Raw genomic sequence first — 21,370 nt, 5'->3', positions numbered from 1 at the left:
TTTCAGTTGCTTAATTTAGATCTCAGAGACGAATAATGACTTGATGATAATATTCTTTGATCAAGTCCACAATCAGAAAAAAAAAGAAGAATAAAAAAAAAAAAGAAAATCAGAAAAAATAGTGCTGCCTTGTAAAGAAACTGCTAATTATTACTTTGCTGTACTTTGCAAGGAAAGATGCAGTGCAAAACACTTCCATACACCAAAAGTCTTGTGAACTCGATGCAGAGTCTCTGTCTTTGGAGGACTACTGGAAATTCTTTAGTCTTTCCCCTTCTTCAGAAGATAACCAATCTTCTTTTTCAAGATAGCAGAGATTAAGAGGGTAGGAATTAGTGTTGATAGCAGCAGTGGAGTAATGATTTGAGAGGTAATACTAGCTTGGCTTAAAGGAGGGGAAATGTTATGTTTTGTCTGATATGCAGTGGTATGAAAATGATTTGTATTTCTCCAGGTTCTAGGCACAAGGCTAACACAGATGGCAGAGCTAAGACTTTTTCTGTTTAAAGTTGACTGAACTAAACCCAGAATAATCTTCAAAACAAACCTAGGAAACAGTGAAAGAATTTTTAACGCAAAAAGGGGCACTGTCCATTATAAAGGAACATTCTCTGGTTGGTAATTTGTAACACTCTCACCTTAAATGTACCCACTACAAAGTCATAGAAACTGCAGCTGCTGGTGGCAATGGAGCCACTGCTTTCTCTGGGTTGCCTTCCTTGCTCAAAACTGGATGTTTCAAAAACATTTTAAATGCAGTTTACACACAAACACACACTAAGCTTTTTTCTATAAGCAAATGTTTGGCAGTGTATTTCCTAGGCAGGAACAGCATAGGGAAAGGTGCATGGGACTGACAGTACATGCAGTCAAGTCTCAGTGCACTCTGCAGCCAGGCAATCCTGGGATGAAACACCTAGTATTGCATCCTTCATGCGGGGGTCAAATTCAACGCGTTCAAAGAAAGACTTGAATTTGTTCTTCAATATCTGCAGAGAATGTCTGGACTAACTCTGCTTTTTATCATCTTGAAAAACAAACCACTAAAAAGTGGCAGGCACGAAAATCTGCAGGGAAATTTCATTTAAAAATCCAGAAGAATGTAGGGCAGATGTGGTGGGGCAAAATGTAAATGAAAAACATAGTTAATCTGAAGGTGGATGATGATATACCGTGCATGGAAGAAGGATTGTAAAAGCATGAGATGATACCAAGAAGACCAATTCCTCTCTGAAACTCTTGTGCTCTTTTGCCATTTGAGGACTCTCAGCTAATACATCTATTTTGCAAAATATTAAAGAAATCTCAGTAATGAAGAGATATTTGAGGTGGCTTCACCTCCCTGACGGAGGGCTGCAGCTTCGGGTGTCAGCTGCTGTGCTGCTCACTTCAAGCTCTCTGTGTAACCCGTGGGGACAAATATGCAATTTTAGGAGGTGATTCACTGACCTATTTTTGGTCCTGTGAGGCAGGACAGGGTGAAGGCAGATCTCAGTCTGCTGAATTCAGACTTTTAGGAGCAGTGTCACTATACCCAGTAGACGTTTCAGGGCTTGTTTTGGATGCTCACAGAGATGGCTGGTGCCACCTGAGATACAATAAAGCTTCTGAGATGTCCACATGGTCAAGCAGATATTAGAGCCCCTCTTGGAGACACATGCCCTTCTGGAGCAGCAGCCGGGATATTCTGGTGTATCATAGAATCATAGAATGATTCTGACTATCTACCTGGGGGATACTAAGGTTTGCTTTTATTCTCTCCTTATCACTTGACCTTGATGGAACAAGTTCTAAGAGCTGGTTGAGAAAAATAGAGGAGTGCCTGGAAGAAAGTGAGGAATGCTGTGTACCAGGGAAGTTATCTGTCTATGCTGGGAACGATCTGCACTTTAGTGAGATCTGCACTTACAGCTACTCAGCTTTGAAGCTAACCCACAGAAAGAAATAAAGATGGACAAAATAGTGGCATCTGTGCCTAAGTTAAAGCTGTTGCCCTGCTTTTCTGGGTTAAATGTGCTACATTATTGATGACGAGCTTTAGTGGCCCTCTGTGCCACATGGGTTCATGACTAAAGGGGTGGAAGAGGTCCTGCAGGGAAGGGTCTTCAGAAGCGTGGCTGTCCCCTATCACTCCTCTGGAAAAAGATAAGCCCAACAACCTGGTGAAATAAACTACTCTGAGAATCTGTAATTTTTATTATATTTTATTTTATTTTATTTTGTTTTGTTATGTTTTGTTTTGTTTGTTTTGTTTTGTTTTGTTTTATTTTTTTAAATATATTTCCTTTGGTTTTTAAGTTGTTGTTTGCAAAGAAGTGGCTGTGATGAGCTTACTGGGAGGCGGGACATGGGGCTGGAGCTGGGGCAGTAGAGCAGAGGCCCTGGCACAGGGAGGGCTGCAGGGACCAACCTCTCACTGGTTTGCTTTGCTCTTTGTGCCAAGAAAAACCCAGCACTGGGCCTGAGGCGTCTGAGCCATTTGCATCAAAATGATCTGACAGTTCCTCTTGAAATGAGATGGTATGAACAAGTCTGTGGTTTCCAACCCAGGTATTTGAATCATGTCCTTGAAGCCTGGAAACTGAAACACTGGGCCATTGGTCTCCAAACATTTACAGTTTCTCAGATGGTGTTCTGAAGTTTTATTCCTGTCCCAAGTCAACCCCGGGAACAGTTTTTTCTCTTCCGATCAACACAGATTTGCATGTGGCTGATCTACATGAGTTTCAAATGTGGAAGATAGATAGAGGGATAATTTGATTAGAAAGTAACATATTTTTACTCCTTCTGTGAGAGCCTGTGTGGTGAGACTGCAGAACAATCAATATAAAAATTCGACAAATGTTTTGTCATTATGCCTGTGTGAGTTTCTGACCATTAATTATTTAAGATTGATAGATATAGAGAAGAGACTGATAAGAAGGAAGGAAGGAAGGAAGGAAGGAAGGAAGGAAGGAAGGAAGGAAGGAAGGAAGGAAGAGGAAGGAAGAGAAAGAAAGAAAGAAAAAGAAAGAAAGAAAGAAAAGAAACAAAGAAACAAAGAAAGAGTACTAGAGATTAAAGATAGATATAGAAAAATATTACGAGTTCCTTAGTTTTACTAAATTCTTCATGTATACAATATATAAAACATTTCCGAGACAAAATGCCTCTTCCTTTTTTAGGATATTTCCCTGAAATAATTACTTCCATTTTGGAAAAAAAAAGACCACATAAACAACAACAACAAAACCCCTTAAAATCTGTAGTAATCCCAATTCTGAAACATGTTATCTTTATTCCACCCAGCTCTGTTCAAATCAAATTTATTATTAGTGGTATTATGTAGCCATTTTCTTCTGAAGCCTTGCCCACCAGAAAAGCCTGAGTTTGCAGGTATCCTCACAGCGCTTGATGTGAGGAGCTGCTTCTGTTGCAATGTGCTGGCCGGATCCCAGAGAAAGCTCTTGTGATACTTCTGAGAGGACAGCCTTTGACTCGTGTAAAAGGTGAATAAGATGATCCAAAAAACACGAGCTGAAAGATTTAATCAAATTTTAGCCACCTTTATGCATCTTGGCTAGGTGAATTTTTAGCTCCCTTGTGTTTGCAAGAGACAGGCATTTGCCTCGGTCGCCCAGACCAAGTTGGCAGCTCCAGCTGACGTACTTGGATCTCTAGACATCTGCAAGTGGCTCTCAGGTGTGACAGAAGACATGTAGCACCTTGCATTTGGAGGCTGGGCAGGATGCTTTTCTGCATTTCAAATGGCACCAAACGCTCCTGTCTAGGGTAGACACTGGATCTTCGTAGAATCATATAATGGTTTGAGTTGGAAAGGACCATAAGATGACCTAGTTCCAACTCCCAAATCCAATTCTGATCTTGCCCAGAAAGGCAATGCCTCCCAGCTTGCCATAGACATCTCTTTCAGTGTGGGCTGGGGGAAGGCTGCCTCTCTCTATGGACTATGTAGCTTGATGCCTGTCCCAGGAAAGACTGCTTTTTGGTGGTTCGAATTAGCTGCTTTACTTTCTGTGTTATTCTGTGTCTCTTCCTACTGGAGCTAATTTGAAGTCACAAGTCCTTTAGGTCACATAAATCAAGACAGAAAATAGCTTCAGAATAACAATATTTAATATTTACACGTATCAGTGAGGCCAGTGATTGCACAGTTGGCAGGACAGAGGGTGTCCCTGTAAGCACGCAGATGTGACACTAAACATCCTCAGGGCAGGACAGATTGGAGAAAGCAGATGGCAGCAGTATGGTCCATGTACTGTTTAGTGCTGGAGGTGGTGTGTGCCAGTGGGTACTGCTCCCTCTCCCAATGCTGGCACAGCCCAGACTGGCTCTAACATTAAGATGAGAGTCAAGGAGGCAAAACTAAAGGATGAGGGCAGGGCTGGTGTTTAGGGACCATGAAGAGCTCATAGAGCCCCTCTGCTGATGAAGGAGTCTCTCTCTGCCTGACTACATGATGAATATCCTCACTTCTAGCTATCTCCTTGAGTCTTTTCCTGGTTGAATCAGTTGGCTTTATTTTGATGTCTGCTTTATGTCGTAGCACTGCCCAGGCTTCACTGCTGACAATGGACATGAGCTATTTAAGCCACCTGGCAGGTTTGGATGCTCCTAGCTATGATTGCAAACTTTGACAAGTCTTATGCTTTTTTTTTTTTCCCCAGAATGTACTTTTATGATTTATAGGTCAAATTTCCTGCTTTAGGGGTGAAGCGATGCTCCAAGGAAGTATACCTGTGCTCCTCATCTAATGTAGCTGACATTTTCTTCCTTATTTTATGTAAAGGGGACACTTATACAAAACATTTTGTGTGCTGCATTAGAGGGCAGCACAAACAGCCATGTGTGTCTGCACTAACTGTGCTCAAATAACTTGCTCCCATGCTACAATGCAGAAACATCAACTTTGGACTGAGAAAACATCAGTGTTTGTCTTTGAAAAATAGACTCCAAGTGCTTTAAATATATTTGGATTTTCACAACTGCGTACGTGCATTCAGGGTGGATAAAGATTATCTTACAGTTTGGCTGACTCAGGGAAGTCAGTGGCATGTCCAAGAATTAACCTTTGAGGAAGTCACTGAAATGATGAGGTTTCTGAAATTTGCCAGTCATGGACTTTAGCATCAAGGGCTTGATCTTGAGTGATGATGGGGAATTACACAGTTCCCGGTTGGGATTACTGTTGCTGTAACACCAAGACTGATGCAATTTGTTGCCTTTCAGATTGTATCTCTTATTTGCAACCAAGCTGCACATAATTACTACCTTTATCGATTTAATGTTTATCTTTACCAGTTAATTGCTTTGCCCATGTGATCTATTCTAGAACAGCCCTACTGACCTTTGTGGAAATTAGTGAAGTTCCTATGCAGTCTCCTGTGGGCAAAATTGGTGGTGAGGTTCTCCACTGTTTCATTAAGCCAGACATTTCTAAACTCTTGCTACAAACCCTATTGTCTATATAGACTCAAATGCCACATCTCTCAGATGCTCCCGAAGAGCTGATTTAGAAGTGCGCTGGACTTTATCAATCAAACATGTCAGCAAGCTACTGAATAAGCACAAGGGGATTTGGCTCCAGAGTGGCTGAAAACTGTGCTTCAGTTGCCTCTGTGGTGTCACATATGCCACCCAACATATTCCATGCACGTCCTAATTTAAATCTGGAAGTGCCCAGTTAGCACATTAATAGTAACAGACAGGTGAGCGCATGGTGGGATTTGGGGAGGACGGGAGGTTATTTACATCCAGCTAGAGAGCTCCTGGTGCAGCTGATAAAAGTGTACATTAACAACAGATCAATTTCCTATATACACAAGAGGGCAAGTGGTGAGATTTATTTGGGGACTGTTGTGTTTTATGTGCAAGTATGGCAGTCAGGACCAGACAGATTGGTGGTTTTGCCAATACCTACTGAGATCTAGTAGATATATTTAGAGAGATGAAAAGCTGGAGTCTCAGATCTAAGCGATCCAGACCTTTTCCACCCTGACTTCTTTATAAAAAATTCATTTTCCCCCATGAAACTTTTGACATTTTAGGCTTTCTTTGTTGTCTCCCTATAAATACAGCACAGCACTATCCTTATTGTATGTAAATCAGCAGCTTGCTGCTTGTCTTGTCATTCTCTGTAGGTCGTTCACATTCCGGAAATGTTTGTCTGAAAGGCAATGAATGAAAGATGATTAATCAATATTAAAGGGGGATATCAGACTTACTGCAAGCATGTTGTACAATGAAAATAGACAGTGAAAAGGAAGCAGCGGTGATAAATGAAACTTACAGAAATTTTCTTCCATTTTGTAAATGACATTTTTACTACTGTTGACCAATTAAAACCCCCTCTACTTCTCATCCCTCTCACTTACAGATGCCGGGGGTCATTACCCATCATCAAAAAGGCTTCTTGAATGGGACACAACCATGCAACCAAGTATGTCAACACAACACACTGCTCTGCTGTTTTGAAGTATCTGAGGACCAGGTTACCCCTGATTACAATGTGATGGAGAATGACAATGTGCAAGTGCATCTGTACTACCTCAGCTCCCTGGAGGAGCTCATTTGGGGACTGTGCTGATCCCTCTGGTCATGTGCCATTACCAGAGCCTGAAAACCAAAAAGTGGTAAAAACATAAAGTACTCTGGTATCTTTTCCTGCATACCAACCTTTCTTTTCCTCATACATGTGCCACATATGAAGCCAGTGAGACCGTTGATGACTTGAATAAAACAAAGAATAGCTTCAATCACACCAATGGCCAGGAGAATAGAGAAAAGGATGATATTCCAAAGGATGATGTTTTCAGGTTCTTTGCAAATACTCCATGTTGTCTGATTGAACAAATAATTGCCCCTGTGATAGAGAAAAATAATTGGCAATGTATTAGAAAAGAAAAATTGAGAATGCTTTCTGTGTTTTCTGGCTTTACACTTTCTGAACTTGATTGCACAAAGTGAGTCTCAAATTCTACTAAGTGGTAAAAGCTGGTGATTCTCTTCAGAATTCCATTTGCAGAGGTGCAATTGATGACTAGGTAAGTGAGACACATCTGTACTTTGTTACATGCACAAGAATCTCCCTTTTGTTTCATGGCAGTGTCAGTAACTAAAGGGAAAAGACCATAATAATTTTAAAACATGTCTTCATATTCTCCATTTTGTGCCGTGCTATCTCAGCCCAGTCTATCCATAACCTGTACCTCTGGCTTGAAGAGCATGGTTGCCAAGGTTAGCTTTAAAGATTCAGAGAATATTTTTGCTTTGCTTTTCAGAATTTGTTAGAGTAGCCTCAATTCATGATGATTTAACAGATTAATGTGACGTACCTATCGAACATTTCCTTTTGACTCCAATGGGAGTCACAGCTCAGCAGCCTTTTGAAAGTCTGGTGCAACTTGCACAAGGAGCTGCTGACAAGTACAATAGAAGAAACTCAGGCAGCTTTCCCAGAGATGATTCCTTGGTCAAAGAGGTGACCAGCTGGAACATGCTACTCAGAGAAATGTGAATTTAGGTGTAGACAGGGTGGACCACCAGTTCATGTTGGAAAAATCCTAATTTGATATAGAAAGATGTGGGGGGAGTTAGGGAAGGCAAAGTTGGAGGAGTTAAGTTTAGCAAGTCATACTCACTCCAGAGTGTCATTCCTGAAAGGATAGAGGTATTCTCCATCACCTGTGTCACACAGAGGGCCCCCAATCAGCCCCAGTGTGGAGATGACCACACAATATGCTCCTCCGGCAAATCCCAGCACAGCCAGGACCACTGACAGCAGCATCTGAAAGGGAAAAGACCTTCAGCATCACATGCACAGAGGCTTGAGTAGCATGGAAAGCTTACACTGAATGAGAAGGAATTATCTTTATCTGTTTCTTGCTGTATGCTGAAACTCATAGTAATAGCGTGATATTTGTGAGAATAAAAATCAGTTGACTTTATTGGACTGTGCAGCTATCCTAGATGTTAAAGGATTTCAGACTGTATTTGCTTTGCTTTTAAATGTGGCTAAGGCCAGAGCTTTACTTGTTCAGAGATTTATGTTTGACCCATTAATTATGAAAAATTTGGTGGGACTTCTTTCAAAAAGCCAGTAAGAAGTCAGTACTGACTTGAGATGGTCCATATGATGTGCCTTGGCACTTCCATCTCTTGACCAAGAGCACCTTTCTCAGCCCTTGTACCAACAGAAACTAGAAAGCAGCTACTGAACCAGGTATGAAAGCGACAGAAGATACATTAATCGTTTTTGTTAATTGATGAGGAATGCAAAAAAAGCCTTTTTCATTGCTGCTTTTTTAATTTTGCAACGGCCTGACGTGGTTACCACTGCTCATGTTGAGAAATCTAATTGCGCTGCATATGTAATGCACCTATACTTTTTACATTGGCCACTCCCACGGAAACGTTACTTTTACTCAGTTTTGGGGTAGTTTTCTATTAATTGATGGGTTGTACCCCATTGCTGTTTGTATATAGCAACAACAATATCAGGAGGGTACTACTGTGGTGTATTTGGAACAGGCTTCCCAGTAGTCTTGTTGAGAGTCATTGCTTGTGGTTGTTCACAACTCTGCCAAGAAGAAGAGAGGAGAAACCCTGGAGGAGACTGACAGAGACAGGGCAAGGCTTGGGCTAGGGCAAGGCAGTGAGACTGCCTCAGAGACAGGGCAGAGGCACAGCTGAGGAAGTGCATGGGAAACACTCCCGTCCATGACTTGGGTTTGAAGCCAAATACCACAGGCCTCACATTTCCCTGTTGCCAGCAAATACCAGTGGAATCTAACAGCCCACAAGGAAGGTAAAAACCTTCCCCTAATGCCAGCTGGAGCTCTGGACTAGAGAGTCAAATGGAAATGTCCACCATCCATGTTGGAGATTTGTGACATAGCCTTGAAAACTATTCACTGTCTAATCATGTTCAAGCTAGTGAATGCAGTTTCCAACTTGCCAGCTGGTGACTGCTTTCTGTAAAACTTTGTATGCTGTTGGTATGTGAATTGACTCATTTTGTGTGTTGTTTTGCCTCTAAAGCAATCCTTGAGTTAGAAGTTGCTGGGATTTCTCATTAGATTTATTTAATCATTACTGATTAATAACTCAGTCTTTTTTTTTGCAAAGGTGGATACTCTTTCTGTCTTTATCAGTGTGCTGGCTGAGTTGCCGCTTAGCAGAGCTTCATTGTCAGCAAATGTAGGGAATTTAGTATATAGTCCTGGACCAAAGCAGTGCCTGGGTTGTAGCTGATGCACTGTTTCTCATAATAAGATCACCAGCCATCCCTTGCGGTGAAGGTGAGTGAGATACTCTGAAACTCCTACCTATGCTGAATCCCTTCTCCTCATCTGTTTTCTCATTTATTTCAGTTGTGCATTCTGCATCTTGGTTGAAGGATCTAAATTATGCTAACAACTAGTTATAGCACAGCATAGCAGTACGGGGCACCCCAAAGGTAATTATGATAGTAAAAGTCAAATGGTCTTTTGCTATTACTATGTTTTATGGCAGTGATTAGTACTAGTAGTACTCATCAGTGTTATCTTTGATGACTGTTCTCTGACACATGATCTTCTCCTCTGAAATCTGTTTGCTGTATGACTAACTTCATCTCATCTATTTCCTTTACTGTGCACACAGTCATATAGACAAGGACTTTACTGTAGCTGTTAGATTGCCTTTGCTCTGCATTTTCTAGACATGCAGTGGTATTTTCCAGACATGCAGTGGTATTTCCCCATTATATCTACTGTTCTGAGAATTTTCTGGAGGCTTGCCCCATAATCTGTGAAAATACAATAATTTTATTAACTATCCCATCATCTCAACCTTGCAGCATTTTCCCTAGTTGTGCTTTCTTTTTTTTCTTTATTTTTTTATTTCCTCACCTGTGTCCTCAGTTGCAACATAAGGTTTAAGATGGGATGCTTGAGTTTGTTGAAATTAGTTTCCCATGATGTTGGCCTGTTCTCTACCTCTTGCAAAGGTTTTGTTGACAATTTTGGCTGATCTTCTTTTAGTGTTTTCCCTGCTTTATCCTTCACACAATTGGATTGTCTCTGGTGAGATGAGGAAGACTTTTAGCATTTATTCTTTGAGCATTTGCATCAGCTGCTTTGGTGAAGTTACCAAGTTCCTCCTGTCCCAGCTTGTGCTACTCTTTATTGCCCTGGTTCTTGTTTCACGCACATTTCTTCTCTGTTTCTTTCTCTGTAGGTGTTCGTTTTGGTTTAGGTTTTTGGGTTTTTTTAAATTAATATTCTGTCTGGTTATCCAGATATCTCTGCTTATTCAGGTTTCTTTGTCTGGAAAACTGCTATGGCTATGCTTTTCTACTAGTAACTCTTAAGGAAGGCTTAAAGAGAAATATTGGAGTATGTTTGCAGATGCAGCGACAGAAGCTGCATTTTGGGGGACCTTTTGTCCTCATTGTGCCAGTGCAGTGGATGCTTTCAGATGTGTTCATCCTAAGCTGCAAGACATGGAAGCTTTGTAAATCTGTTACTTTCCAAAGTCATTACTTGCATTATGCAAGGACAAGAAGCCATCTAGGTATGTTGGCAGGCAACAATTTGAAATGGATTAATGAAAAAACTTGCTCAATGCAGCACATAATCACTGGGAACTGGAGAACTCAATAAAGAGAATAAAAAGAATGAGAAATACAGTAATTATTATTACTGTTGTTGATACTTCAGCAGAAGGTAAGAGCTTTGATGAAGTCTGAAACTATTAAACCAGGAATTGTGCAAAATATAATAGGATTGAGTCCCTACCCTGAGGAAAATGGTAATGTTGTGGTTGAATAATAGTTCTAATCAGTATTAGTTCTTTAGCCCTTTTTTCTTTTCCCCTATGAAAAGCAATGCTGAGTATTCAGTATAAATGATCATTTTATACCTGAGTTCCCCAAAGCAGAAAGGTGGCCAAACAAGCCTTTGGATTACAGAGGCTCCCGAGTAGCTCCAGTGTGGGCTAGTTCCTTGACAATAGGCGGAAGTTGGTGGACACACCACCAAGAGCCTGGTGACTCACACCATACATACCCTGCCTTGGGTATACAGCCTATAGTCAGGGCATCTGAGCAACTCGTCTGTGGGTGTCTGTACATTTCCTCCCACTATCCCCAAAGCAAAGTTTCCTGAGGTTTCTTCTCTTGAAGAAGCATATCATTGGCCTTCAGATCTCCCTGCAATACTCACCTCTTTTGCATGCTTGGAAATCACTTTTCCCCAGGAGCTGTGCAGGGGAAACTATTGTTTTTAATGCCATTCATAGCCACTTGCTCTTTGCTCATGTCCCCGTCTCATCTCTACTTCGAGCCACATTCTGTTTAAAACAGGGTGACTTGTAAAGCTTCATCCCTTTCCACCTCAAAGAGGTGGGAAATTCCCACAGTCCCAGAAGACAGCATTTTCAAAGATGTGCTGTCCACGCTGAGCCTATTCTCTAGTAGTACTACTCTATTCTTGAGTATTAGTAGCTACTCTATTCTTGAGTAGCTTCATCACTTGGCCATCAGCTAACTCGCTTTCTACAAATATCGTAGCACATAATCCTAGAATCACAGAGTGGTTTGGGTTGGAAGGGACCGTAAAGATCATCTACCTCCATCCCCCCTGCCATGGGCAGGGACACCTTCCACTAGACCAGGTTGGTCAAAGCCTCATCCAATAATCAAACTACCTTCTCAACAATGCCTATTGTATTCCTCTATAACAGCAAATAAGGAAGAGGAGGAACAGCTTGTAAGTAACTGATCAGTGATGGGAAGGTGCAGACAGGATACCTGGTATCTGAGTGCTGCTCCCAGGAATGGCTTAGACAGTGAAAGGGTGGTGGAGGGGAATGGAGGAGAGTGGGGGTTCTGTGGATGTGGGCTGCTGGGTGGCACTGTGCTACCACCTGCATTAGTGGGCCGGGCGAGTGAACCCAGCCAGTATGGGGAAGTTTGACTATTGGCTCTGTGATATTTAGTGCTGGCATGAAGGGCAGAGAAGGAAGACCTGAGATGCTGTGTGAACTGAGCCCAGTTTAGCTGGATTTCGCCTTGTGATTTGCCGCGTTCAGCGGTGTGGGAACACCCACAGTATGCCTGTTTTCACCATAGTATGGCTGTCTTCACCACCTAGCTTGGAATGAGGAGAAGCAGCTGGCTCAGGCACTGGGTTCAAGGTGCCTAGACTCAACCCCAGCTCTGCAACTGCCAAGTTGGCTGTTTTTAGCACCCTCTTTGTGCATGTGACATTGGGTAAAATCAATGTAAGGGCATGTCCTTGGGATGTACTTGTTGACATTAATGAAAAATGTTATTTTGGCATTATGAATAATCAATTACGTAAGTGAAACATCTTGAAGAGGTAAAGGTCTTCTCATGGATGAAACTAAACATTAATTGAAGAGTACAGAAGAGACATGCTTTGTTGTATGGAATCTCTCATTCCAGGCTGCTTCTGGGAAGGATGCAGACTAAAAAAAAAAAACATTTCTAAATCAATTTATTTTTGCTAATAGTGATAGCCACATACAAGCTTCTGCCAAGGGCACGAGGATTAATGGAGATTCCTGTGTATAACATGTTGCTTTATAATATTCTTAATGATCAAGGAAAAAAGTCTTTCTGACTTTTCTCTGGATGGCAGAAAGCCCAGATTGCATTTGCACCTTTCATGTGCATTATGCTCGGAAAAAAGTGTGCTACAGGTCAGAGCTGCAGGAACCAGCACTGGCTCCTTGGTGCCAGCCACAGCAGCTCAGGCTTTTAGCATGGCCCTGCAAAGTAGGGGACCTATCTGCCCCTACAGAGGTATAAGCAGGGATGACCCTGTGGAAAAGCAAATTGCCATGGAAGAGTATGGAGGAAACAGGATCAGTTGGAAGCAGAAAGAACAGGCAGCTGTTTGAATCTTTAAGTGTGCTTTGAGCAGGAGGAAGCTGGAGCCAGATTTCACTTAATATGGGGTGAAGTAAAGTAGCTTTGTACCCCTCTGCCCTCAGTGTTGTGCCTAAATACTCCAGCACCTGCCCCAGCTGAGTATGATTTCCGTCCTATCAGTGGCTATCATAACATTCTCGTTGGCTAACTGAGCTCTCAGCCCCAGCCCAGGGACGCTGTAGATCAAGCTCCTCTTCTGCATTTCCCTGACATGGCTGTTGATGGTGGTGCCATGGTTTGTCATTGTACATTTCCACCTGCTGAGCAGCCATTTAAGAGCTATTGCACAAACCCTATAGTGCTATTTCAACACTTAAACATCCACTTACCCCACATCTGTTAGCGCAACATCCTGCTCCGCCTGCTCCCAGCATCATGAATGCTGGTAAAATAACCTGTGAGAAAAGAACAAGCTGAATTGCTGTACAGTACTTCTGCTGGGATGGGTTTTAAAGTATAGGAGCTGGGGCATCATGTTCCTCAAATGCAGACCACCTTCTGCCTCTTCTCTGTGAGTTACACTTGCTCAGACATTGGTGCTTGCTGAAGAGAAACTGTAACCTTCATCTAGAGCTGGCTAGCAAGTTTCTGGTACAGTGATTCTGATTGCTGAAGCTATATCGCTTCTTTTCAGTAGCGTTTTGTTTTGTTGTTTTTTGGTTTTTTTTGTTTTTTTCCAGGAATAAATGTGTCTCGAAAATTCTCCAAAATGAAATTTCTATTTGGAAAAGATACATCAGTGAAGTAAGTTTAAATTTTCTGAGCATCCTGCTCTGGATTACAATTGGGAAATCAGTCTTAAACTTCCTGAAACACATCTGACTTTGGATCTTTGTGCTAAGCTTCTGGAAAACCTACAAAATGGACTTCTTTAAACAGGGAACTCCCAGTTAACATCAGCTTTCTCCATGGTAATTATCAGGTGGAGCTGGACTGATATAATGAAGTCAGTAACCATCTGTGTCTCAGGATATAATGTCACCTTACAGAAGCACTCTGGAGATGGGAAAAGCTGCATTTAGTTTGGTAGCTAGAGGGCAAGAAAACTTTTGTGGGTCTAACTGTGCAGCCAGAGCGTTCCTGCTGCCTTGCCTCTGCCCATCACTGCTTGTGTAGACATCCCAAAGAGCGATGCAAGACAATGTGTATTTGAGAAAGTAGGAAATGGTCCCTATAAAGTTAATGAAAGAAGAAAATACCCCCCTCAACCAAACAAATGAACAAAAAAAGGTAAAAGCTGTAAAAACGTCTCTCTCTCCAACTACATGTTGGAGAGAAGTTGTCACATCTAGGGCAGGGAGAGCACAATGTCCACGGTGAATGAAGCCCAGGGCATTTATGCGTGTAGTGACTATCTCTGCTAGTCTCTGTAGTACAGGGCTATGAAACCTGCTTAGAATTGTAGACCCCATAATTTCTTTCAAAGGATTTGGTCTCCATTGACTTTTATGCATAACGCAGAGGCAGCCTCCAGCACCTGCAGTGGTTGCTGGACCACAGCTGGAGGCTGCAGATGTAAAGCATTGAGGTCGAAAAGACATTCCTCTTCCTGGAAAGAAATGAGCTCCAAAATGCCACAGGTGGCCCCCAAGGCAGCCTCAGCTCCAGCATGTCACTGTCTGGCACTGAGAAGGAGAGCTAATATCTCTGCCCATCAAACCAACACTCCCTATCCTCCAGGGCTATCTTTCTTCTTTGGAGGTTTCCCATCTAAGCTGCGAACACCTTTATATCATCTATTAGCCTGGCTCAGGATGAAGGGTTTGTTTGGAAGTCTGATTATAAACTCCTGCCTTTAGATATGGGAATGAGAATTTGCTAGATTTGTCTGTTAGTAAAATGAGGGCTGTGCATGAGACGTTGCTCAGTCAGGCATTTTCCAGTGTTGTGCATAAGCTTCCCATCAGGAAAAGTGCTCCTATGACACACAGAGCCAGTCTTTACGCCCTGAATTTTTGAAATAAGGAAATGGAGAGGTTTTCACGTCATACAAATTTCCATTAGGAAAGCAGCAGAGGAGGAGGAAAGGGTGGGGCTGGCTGCTCAGCCAAAAAGTGAGCTGATCATCTAGGATCTATCAGTCTGCAGATGAAGCTCCGATGTGGAGGCAGGTTTTCTCACTCACTGAGCCAGGCCAGGCTGTTATGAAGTTTCCTCCACAGCCCTGGCTCTGGAGGCTGTGTCCTGGTTATAGGGAGATTCTCCAAAGTTGGGCAACCTGTTGGCATGACTTTCTGAGTTTCCTCTGGGGAGAAGCTGGGTGCACGAAGGAGAACATTGCAGTCTGGTCTGTCCAAATTGTGGAGTCAGGATACAGACCAGGTTCCAGTCATGGAGCCTTGCTTAGCTCCCTAGGAGGCCTGGAAGCCAATCTTCATATTTCCATGCTTCCGGCCCCTGGAAAATGGAGCTGATTATAATGCTTTCTTTCCCCTTCTCTTCACCTGTGGGCATTTGTCATGCTGTTTTCTGGAAAACACGCACACTCAACAGCATTGTTTGTGGATCAATAATTACTCCTCATGCTGTGTTTTGAAGGTCAATGCAAATTTTTCCTCCCCTCTCACTTGCTGTTCTCATTTTTGATGTATGAGGTGGTGGCCACAGGCAAGTTTGTGTGAAAGCCTTAAAAGAAGGCACATTTTCAATGAGCCTGTGATGCTCTCATGCCTAACATTTGCCTTTCCTTTCATTGAACGCCAATGACTCCTGGGCTTGCAGTGATATGAATTTTCCACAGGTCTCTCCTGTAGTTCCACTTCTTCCTTTAGACTTCCTTCACAAACTCATGCTTACATTCAAGCTCAGCATGAGTAATAGGCCCAAGTGGTAGCTGGAAGATGAAGCAGGCAAGCTGCTGGTGGAGAACAACTTATTGAATGATCTTATACCATGTTTCTGCTTTGGGAAATACGACTCTGAACCACAGCCAATGTAGCTTTTACATAGACCTAGGTGGTAGCTGCATAATAGCCTGACTGTGAATGAGATTTCCCTTTTTCTAAGCTAATTATTCTGAAATTCATTTTTATGATGAGCAGGTAGCCAGCTCTGTGCCAGTGTACCATCTGCCTGGGCTGCATAACAGCCAGCACTTGTCATAGGCATGTTACTCGCTCAGCTTTTTATCTGCATTTGGGTGGGTAATTGGAAGAGCATAAAGGGAGCAGGCATTCTAATGAACTGGAAAAATCAGTATTCCCAAACATGTTCCCTTCTAGTTATGGATATTCACATAAAAACCATCTCTCCTAAGTGGTGGGGTGGAGAACTGGTTACAGAAGAGCATAAACAAACCAGATCAAACCGAAAAGGAGGTAAGTGGGTGTGTGGGAACACAGGAGGCATTTGGGATTTAAGGCATTTGCAGCTCCACATTTATCGTGTTGACTGGGTCTCTAACAAAAGCCTCCTGAAACATCAGTTTTGTCCTTAATGGGTTTTTTGTGAATTAAGTGAGCATAGAATCAGCTAGAGGAGTAATGAGAGGTGCAGACAATAGTTAAAACTCCCTACCTGCAGCTGAGCTTAGGACCTCAGTTTTGCTTTGACTCATGGAGGATGAACACGGATGTCACCCTTCTTCACAGTGAGAAGTAAATCCTATTGCTTCCTGTCTTGGAGTCTTCATATTTATTTCAGGAATACCTTGTATCCCTGTGATTAGGGACTTTTTCAGTCTTGAATGAACTTTGCCAGTCCTGTACCAAACTTCCCAGTTAAGCTGGTCACGTTTATACAAAACACATTTCTATGACTTATTGTTAACAGAGGTTTTCTTAGCTTTAAATTTAAAACAAAATAAAACAAAGCCAAACCCATAAGAAACAGTAACAACGATTCTCTCTTACCAGTATCCCAGCTCCCAGAATGCCATGGAAAAACCAGACCAGATCGGTTATCTCACTGAGTTGCAGAACTTGTCCATTGGGGAAGTACAGGAGGATGTTGCAGACTATGGCACACACTGCCAGTGGGAACAGGGTGATCCCAATACACTTTGAACACTTCCCTGTGCACATGGTAGCTCTCTGCTGAGGAAAGATGCAGGGAGGTTTGGGTTACTGCAGCACAGAGAACACAGGATTTCAGCAGTTTCTTCTTTAATGAAAGAAAGATCAGTTTTGAAGCAAGAAATGTTCCAGTTAAGACACAGATAATCGTTCTCTACTGAGCCTGTTCCCTTCGGACATTTTATTTAAAATGGAATTATTAAAACCTGGAATGTTTAACTGAATTTTTTTATATTTGCTAGGACTAAACATGTGTTGATATGAAATGAATGGAGTTTCATTTTAGTTGTTAATGGACAATTGCCTGTCCGTTGGGAGAATCAGTAACAAAACCATGGCTGCACAAACTGATGCCCTGGCTAGGAGACTTCATGGTGGGGCTAAGGCTGGAAGGGCATGTGAATGCACCAACTTGTCTAGGACCACTGCCTTGGGAAGCTGAGTTGGTATCTCCTGCACTGAAGGTCTAGAAGAGCAGGAAATGACTGCCAGGAACGCCATAAAAATGTTCAGCCTTGCCTTACTGCTGGAGCAGGCGGGAGGAGCTTCACCAGGGCTCTGCCAGCTGCATTTTCTCTATTTCAGTTGAAAATACACTGTCAGCAAGACGTGGAGAAACATTCATTACTGTTTCCTGTGGCATGCTTGTTCTGTGGCATGCTAGTAGGGTAGGTAAGACTGTCGATTACGGGCATGTTTGGGACCCACCCTCAAATATCTGAAAAACTGGAAACGTGTCTAATCCTATTTGCTAAGGGCAGGTCACAAAGACATCCCACCTCATTTTCAGAGATCTGCCACAATGTGTGAAGCAGCAGGTTATTGCTTCACAGCGTAAGGTTCTTTTAGAATCAAAGAATCATCATAGAATCGTAGAATCATAGAATAATAAGGGTTGGAAAGGACCTTAAGATCATCTAGTTCCAACCCCCCTGCCATGGGCAGGGACACCTCACACTAAACCATGTGGTCCAAGGCTCTGTCCAACCTGGTCTTCAACACTTCCAGGGATGCAGCATTCACAACCTCCCTGGGCAACCCATTCCAGTGCTTCACCACTCTCACTGTAAAGAACTTCTTCCTTAGATCTAATCTAAACTTCCCCTGGTTAAGTCTGAACCCATTACCCCTTGTCCTACCACTACAGTCCCTAAGGAAGAGTCCCTCCCCAGCATCCTTACAGACCCCCTTCAGATACTGGAAGGCTGCTATGAGGTCTCCATGCAGCCTTCTCTTCTCCAGGATGAACAGCCCCAACTCTCTCAGCCTGTCTTCATACGGGAGGTGCTCCAGCCCTCTTATCATCCCCGTGGCCCTCCTCTGGACTCGCTCCAACAGCTCCATGTCCTTTTTATGTTGAGGACACCAGAACTGTACACAGTACTCCAAGTGAGGTCTCATAAATCATAAGTAAGAAATCATTGAAAGAGGTCTCTGCAGGTCTCCAACCCTATCTCCTGCTGAAAGCAGGACTACTACCAACACTAGGTCACTGTGCCAGCCATGGCTTTGTGTAGCTGAGCTTTGAAACCCCCAAAGATGGAGTTATTACTACCTATCAGGGCGATCTGTTGCAGAGCTGCCTCAACTTCCTGGTGAAAAAGTGTTTCCTCATGTCCAATTTGATCTCCCAAGCTGTAAACACGGCTGTTGTTCCCAAGCTCTCCCACCACTCCATCATATTTGTCACTCCCTTCCAATTTGTTGTAGGCTGCTATTACAACCCTCTTCACCAAAGTGAGCAACCTCAGCTCATACTGCAACCACACTGTGACCTATAGCCGAAGAGAAAAAGCTGATGAGTACAGAAGTGGATCCACAGATATTTCTTCATTTCAGGTTGGAAATTTCAGACTGCTGGGTCAGAGATTATTGAACTTTCAGACTGACATTAACTTTATGTCACAAACTGATCACAACTTCTTCATGATGTTTTGTCATAGTAAAAACATCACTCCAGCTCAAGGCTTTCAAATGCATAAAAATGCAAAATATCAATGTGTGTTTCTGTCCTCATAGAAAACTGTCATTATGTGACATAGAGGCTTTACTCTCCTGTGAGCAAGTTAGTTACAAAATATAAGAGAAGGAAGATGATCTGCACGCACACCTTTTCAGTACACACGTGTTACATACATACACATGCAGCCACGCACGCACACGTGCCTACGTTTGCTACATGCAAATAGTTTTTGTAATAACCAAGGCAGTAAACAGTGAAATGTTCCTCAATTTAATCATGTGCATTGGCTAATCCTGAAAGATGTGTGACAGAAGTTGGTGTTGGAAAGGTATTAAGCAGGCAAGGAGTACAGAAATCAAGCAAGGTTGGGTTCCCAAGCAAAAAAGCCCAGGTGAAAGACAGTATGAAGACATTTGAGAAAGCCAAAGGCAGGCTGAAACTGGCTTCATTGACAGAACAAAGACAGCAAAAGGTGTGGTAAGTCATGAAGACAGACCATTTTCCTCAGACCTTTGTAACTCAAAGAGAAAACAGAAAGACTTTACGGGATGCCGTATATTGTTGTAAAGTAGCTGAGACTGCCAGAGACTTCTGTGTTTGCCTTTCTATAGCAAAAAATTTGCATTGTTCTCTGCTGCTACAAGTTTAATAACAGCACTGTGCTTATATGCCTTTTTTTCTGAGCACTTTACAATCACATTATGCCTTTTAATCCAGCTTTCAAACAAGTTAACTGGCATGAAACTATTCCAGAAGGGAACATTTTTAACAGAGATGCTTCTTAATTTATGGTCATTACCTATTGTTTATATAGTGCTCAAAATTGGGCAGGGCATTTTGCAAGCCACTGGAAAAAGCCCCAGATCAAACAGATAATCTAAGCAGACCAACAATGTGCAATTGAAAGATGAAGCAGGGAAGGAGTGGAGTGGAAATGGAAAGAATATTGGATATTTCACCCATCTTTCTCTCACTTTTACACTGACTTTTGCCTGTCTGCTTTCCTGTCTCATTCCAGCTTTTGTTTTTCCATGTGCTTGCCCAATCTCACCTACTTCCCCTCCCCAGAGAGAAGCAAACAAGCACAGGCACAGCCTGGCCTCCTTCTATAAAAGCTAACTCTTGTAAGCGAGTTGTAAACTCTCTTCTGCATCTTTCATACATAGCCAGAGGGCCTGGTTCTCGCCTGGTGCAAAGCAACATGACGCTACTTTGGCTGGAAGAACAGGGGTTTACAGTCCATTCTCTCTGACCTATCTCAATACCACTTCAAACTGCAAGGAGAACTTACCTAAACATCAATCACCAAACCTAGTGAGAGCCTCTACCACCACAATCAATGCTGCTTTGCTACCTGTGTACATCAGAGGATCCGACAGTGTTATTACAGCTTAGAAAAACACTCTGGATTGCCACAAGCGCTCAAAGCACTTTATTAATTCAGCAAACAAAAGCACTTTCTGCAGCTTCTTTAAGCAAAGTGCCTAGAGAAAGCTTCTAATTTTTAATCAGACTTTTAGAAAGTTTTGCTTTTCAGTGCTGAGGGAAGCATGTAAATATCTTTGCTTACCTTCTACAAGGGTCTAAGTTGGCCTCCAAATTCCAGAGTTCCCGGCAGCTGGCTTCAGGCTTTCCAGCTCTTCTCTCCTGAAGCGTGGCAGTCTGAGGGAGACACAGCAATGTTTTCGAGTGATGGCCTCCTTTAAACAAATAGCTGTTGCTCTTCAGAGAATTAGGAAATACCTCAAGTTATCCCTGGTTGGCTAGCTGGAGGTTGGCGTGTCACCCAGTGTTATCGATTACTTTCAGGCAGTGTTCCAGTGGTCAATGCCTTGGCCTCCCGGAACACACAGCTTGGAGCAGTGGAGGCCTTTTTACTGCTGCAATCATTTCAGCCATGCAGTTTGGCAGAAGAGGAAAGGCAGGAGATGGTAGTGGTGTAAGTGGTTGAAGCATGAATCCTGCCCCTCTACTCTGCTCTTGTGAGACCTCACGTGGAGTACTGTGTACAGTTCTGGTGTCCTCAACATAAAAAGGACATGGAGCTGTTGGAGCGAGTCCAGAGGAGGGCCACGAGGATGATAAGAGGGCTGGAGCACCTCCTGTATGAAGACAGGCTGAGAGAGTTGGGGCTGTTCATCCTGGAGAAGAGAAGGCTGCGTGGTGACCTCATAGCAGCCTTCCAGTATCTGAAGGGGGTCTATAAGGATGCTGGGGAGGGACTCTTCCTTAGGGACTGTAGTGGTAGGACAAGGGGTAATGGGTTCAGACTTAACCAGGGGAAGTTTAGATTAGATCTAAGGAAGAAGTTCTTTACAGTGAGGGTGGTGAAGCACTGGAATGGGTTGCCCAGGGAAGTTGTGGATGCTGCATCCCTGGAAGTGTTGAAGGCCAGGTTGGACAGAGCCTTGGACCATATGGTTTAGTGTGAGGTGTCCCTGCCCATGACAGGGGGGT

At 42.8% G+C, this 21,370-nt stretch overlaps 1 protein-coding gene across 2 annotated transcripts; it reads right to left on the bottom strand.

Moving 5' to 3' along the window:
- Positions 1–5,808: 5,808 nt before the first annotated feature.
- LOC115604183 (transmembrane 4 L6 family member 1-like) lies at positions 5,809–20,620 on the bottom strand. Of its 2 annotated transcripts, none has more exons than XM_030477043.1 (6): positions 20,484–20,620; positions 16,789–16,971; positions 13,267–13,332; positions 7,641–7,786; positions 6,676–6,862; positions 5,809–6,166 (listed from the first exon to the last, which is right to left on the bottom strand). In XM_030477043.1, the coding sequence occupies exons 2-6, from the start codon at positions 16,957–16,959 to the stop codon at positions 6,146–6,148; spliced, it is 591 nt and encodes a 196-aa protein (XP_030332903.1). In that variant the 5' UTR covers positions 16,960–16,971; positions 20,484–20,620; the 3' UTR covers positions 5,809–6,145. The 2 variants fall into 2 exon arrangements, with proteins under 2 accessions (XP_030332903.1, XP_030332904.1); XM_030477044.1 differs by having other exon boundaries at positions 16,789–16,968.
- Positions 20,621–21,370: the final 750 nt, after the last annotated feature.

The sequence above is a fragment of the Strigops habroptila genome, chromosome 2, assembly GCF_004027225.2.
Source record: "Strigops habroptila isolate Jane chromosome 2, bStrHab1.2.pri, whole genome shotgun sequence".
In the NCBI taxonomy this organism is placed as follows: domain Eukaryota; kingdom Metazoa; phylum Chordata; class Aves; order Psittaciformes; family Psittacidae; genus Strigops; species Strigops habroptila.
This window is presented reverse-complemented; position numbering and strand designations above follow the sequence as displayed.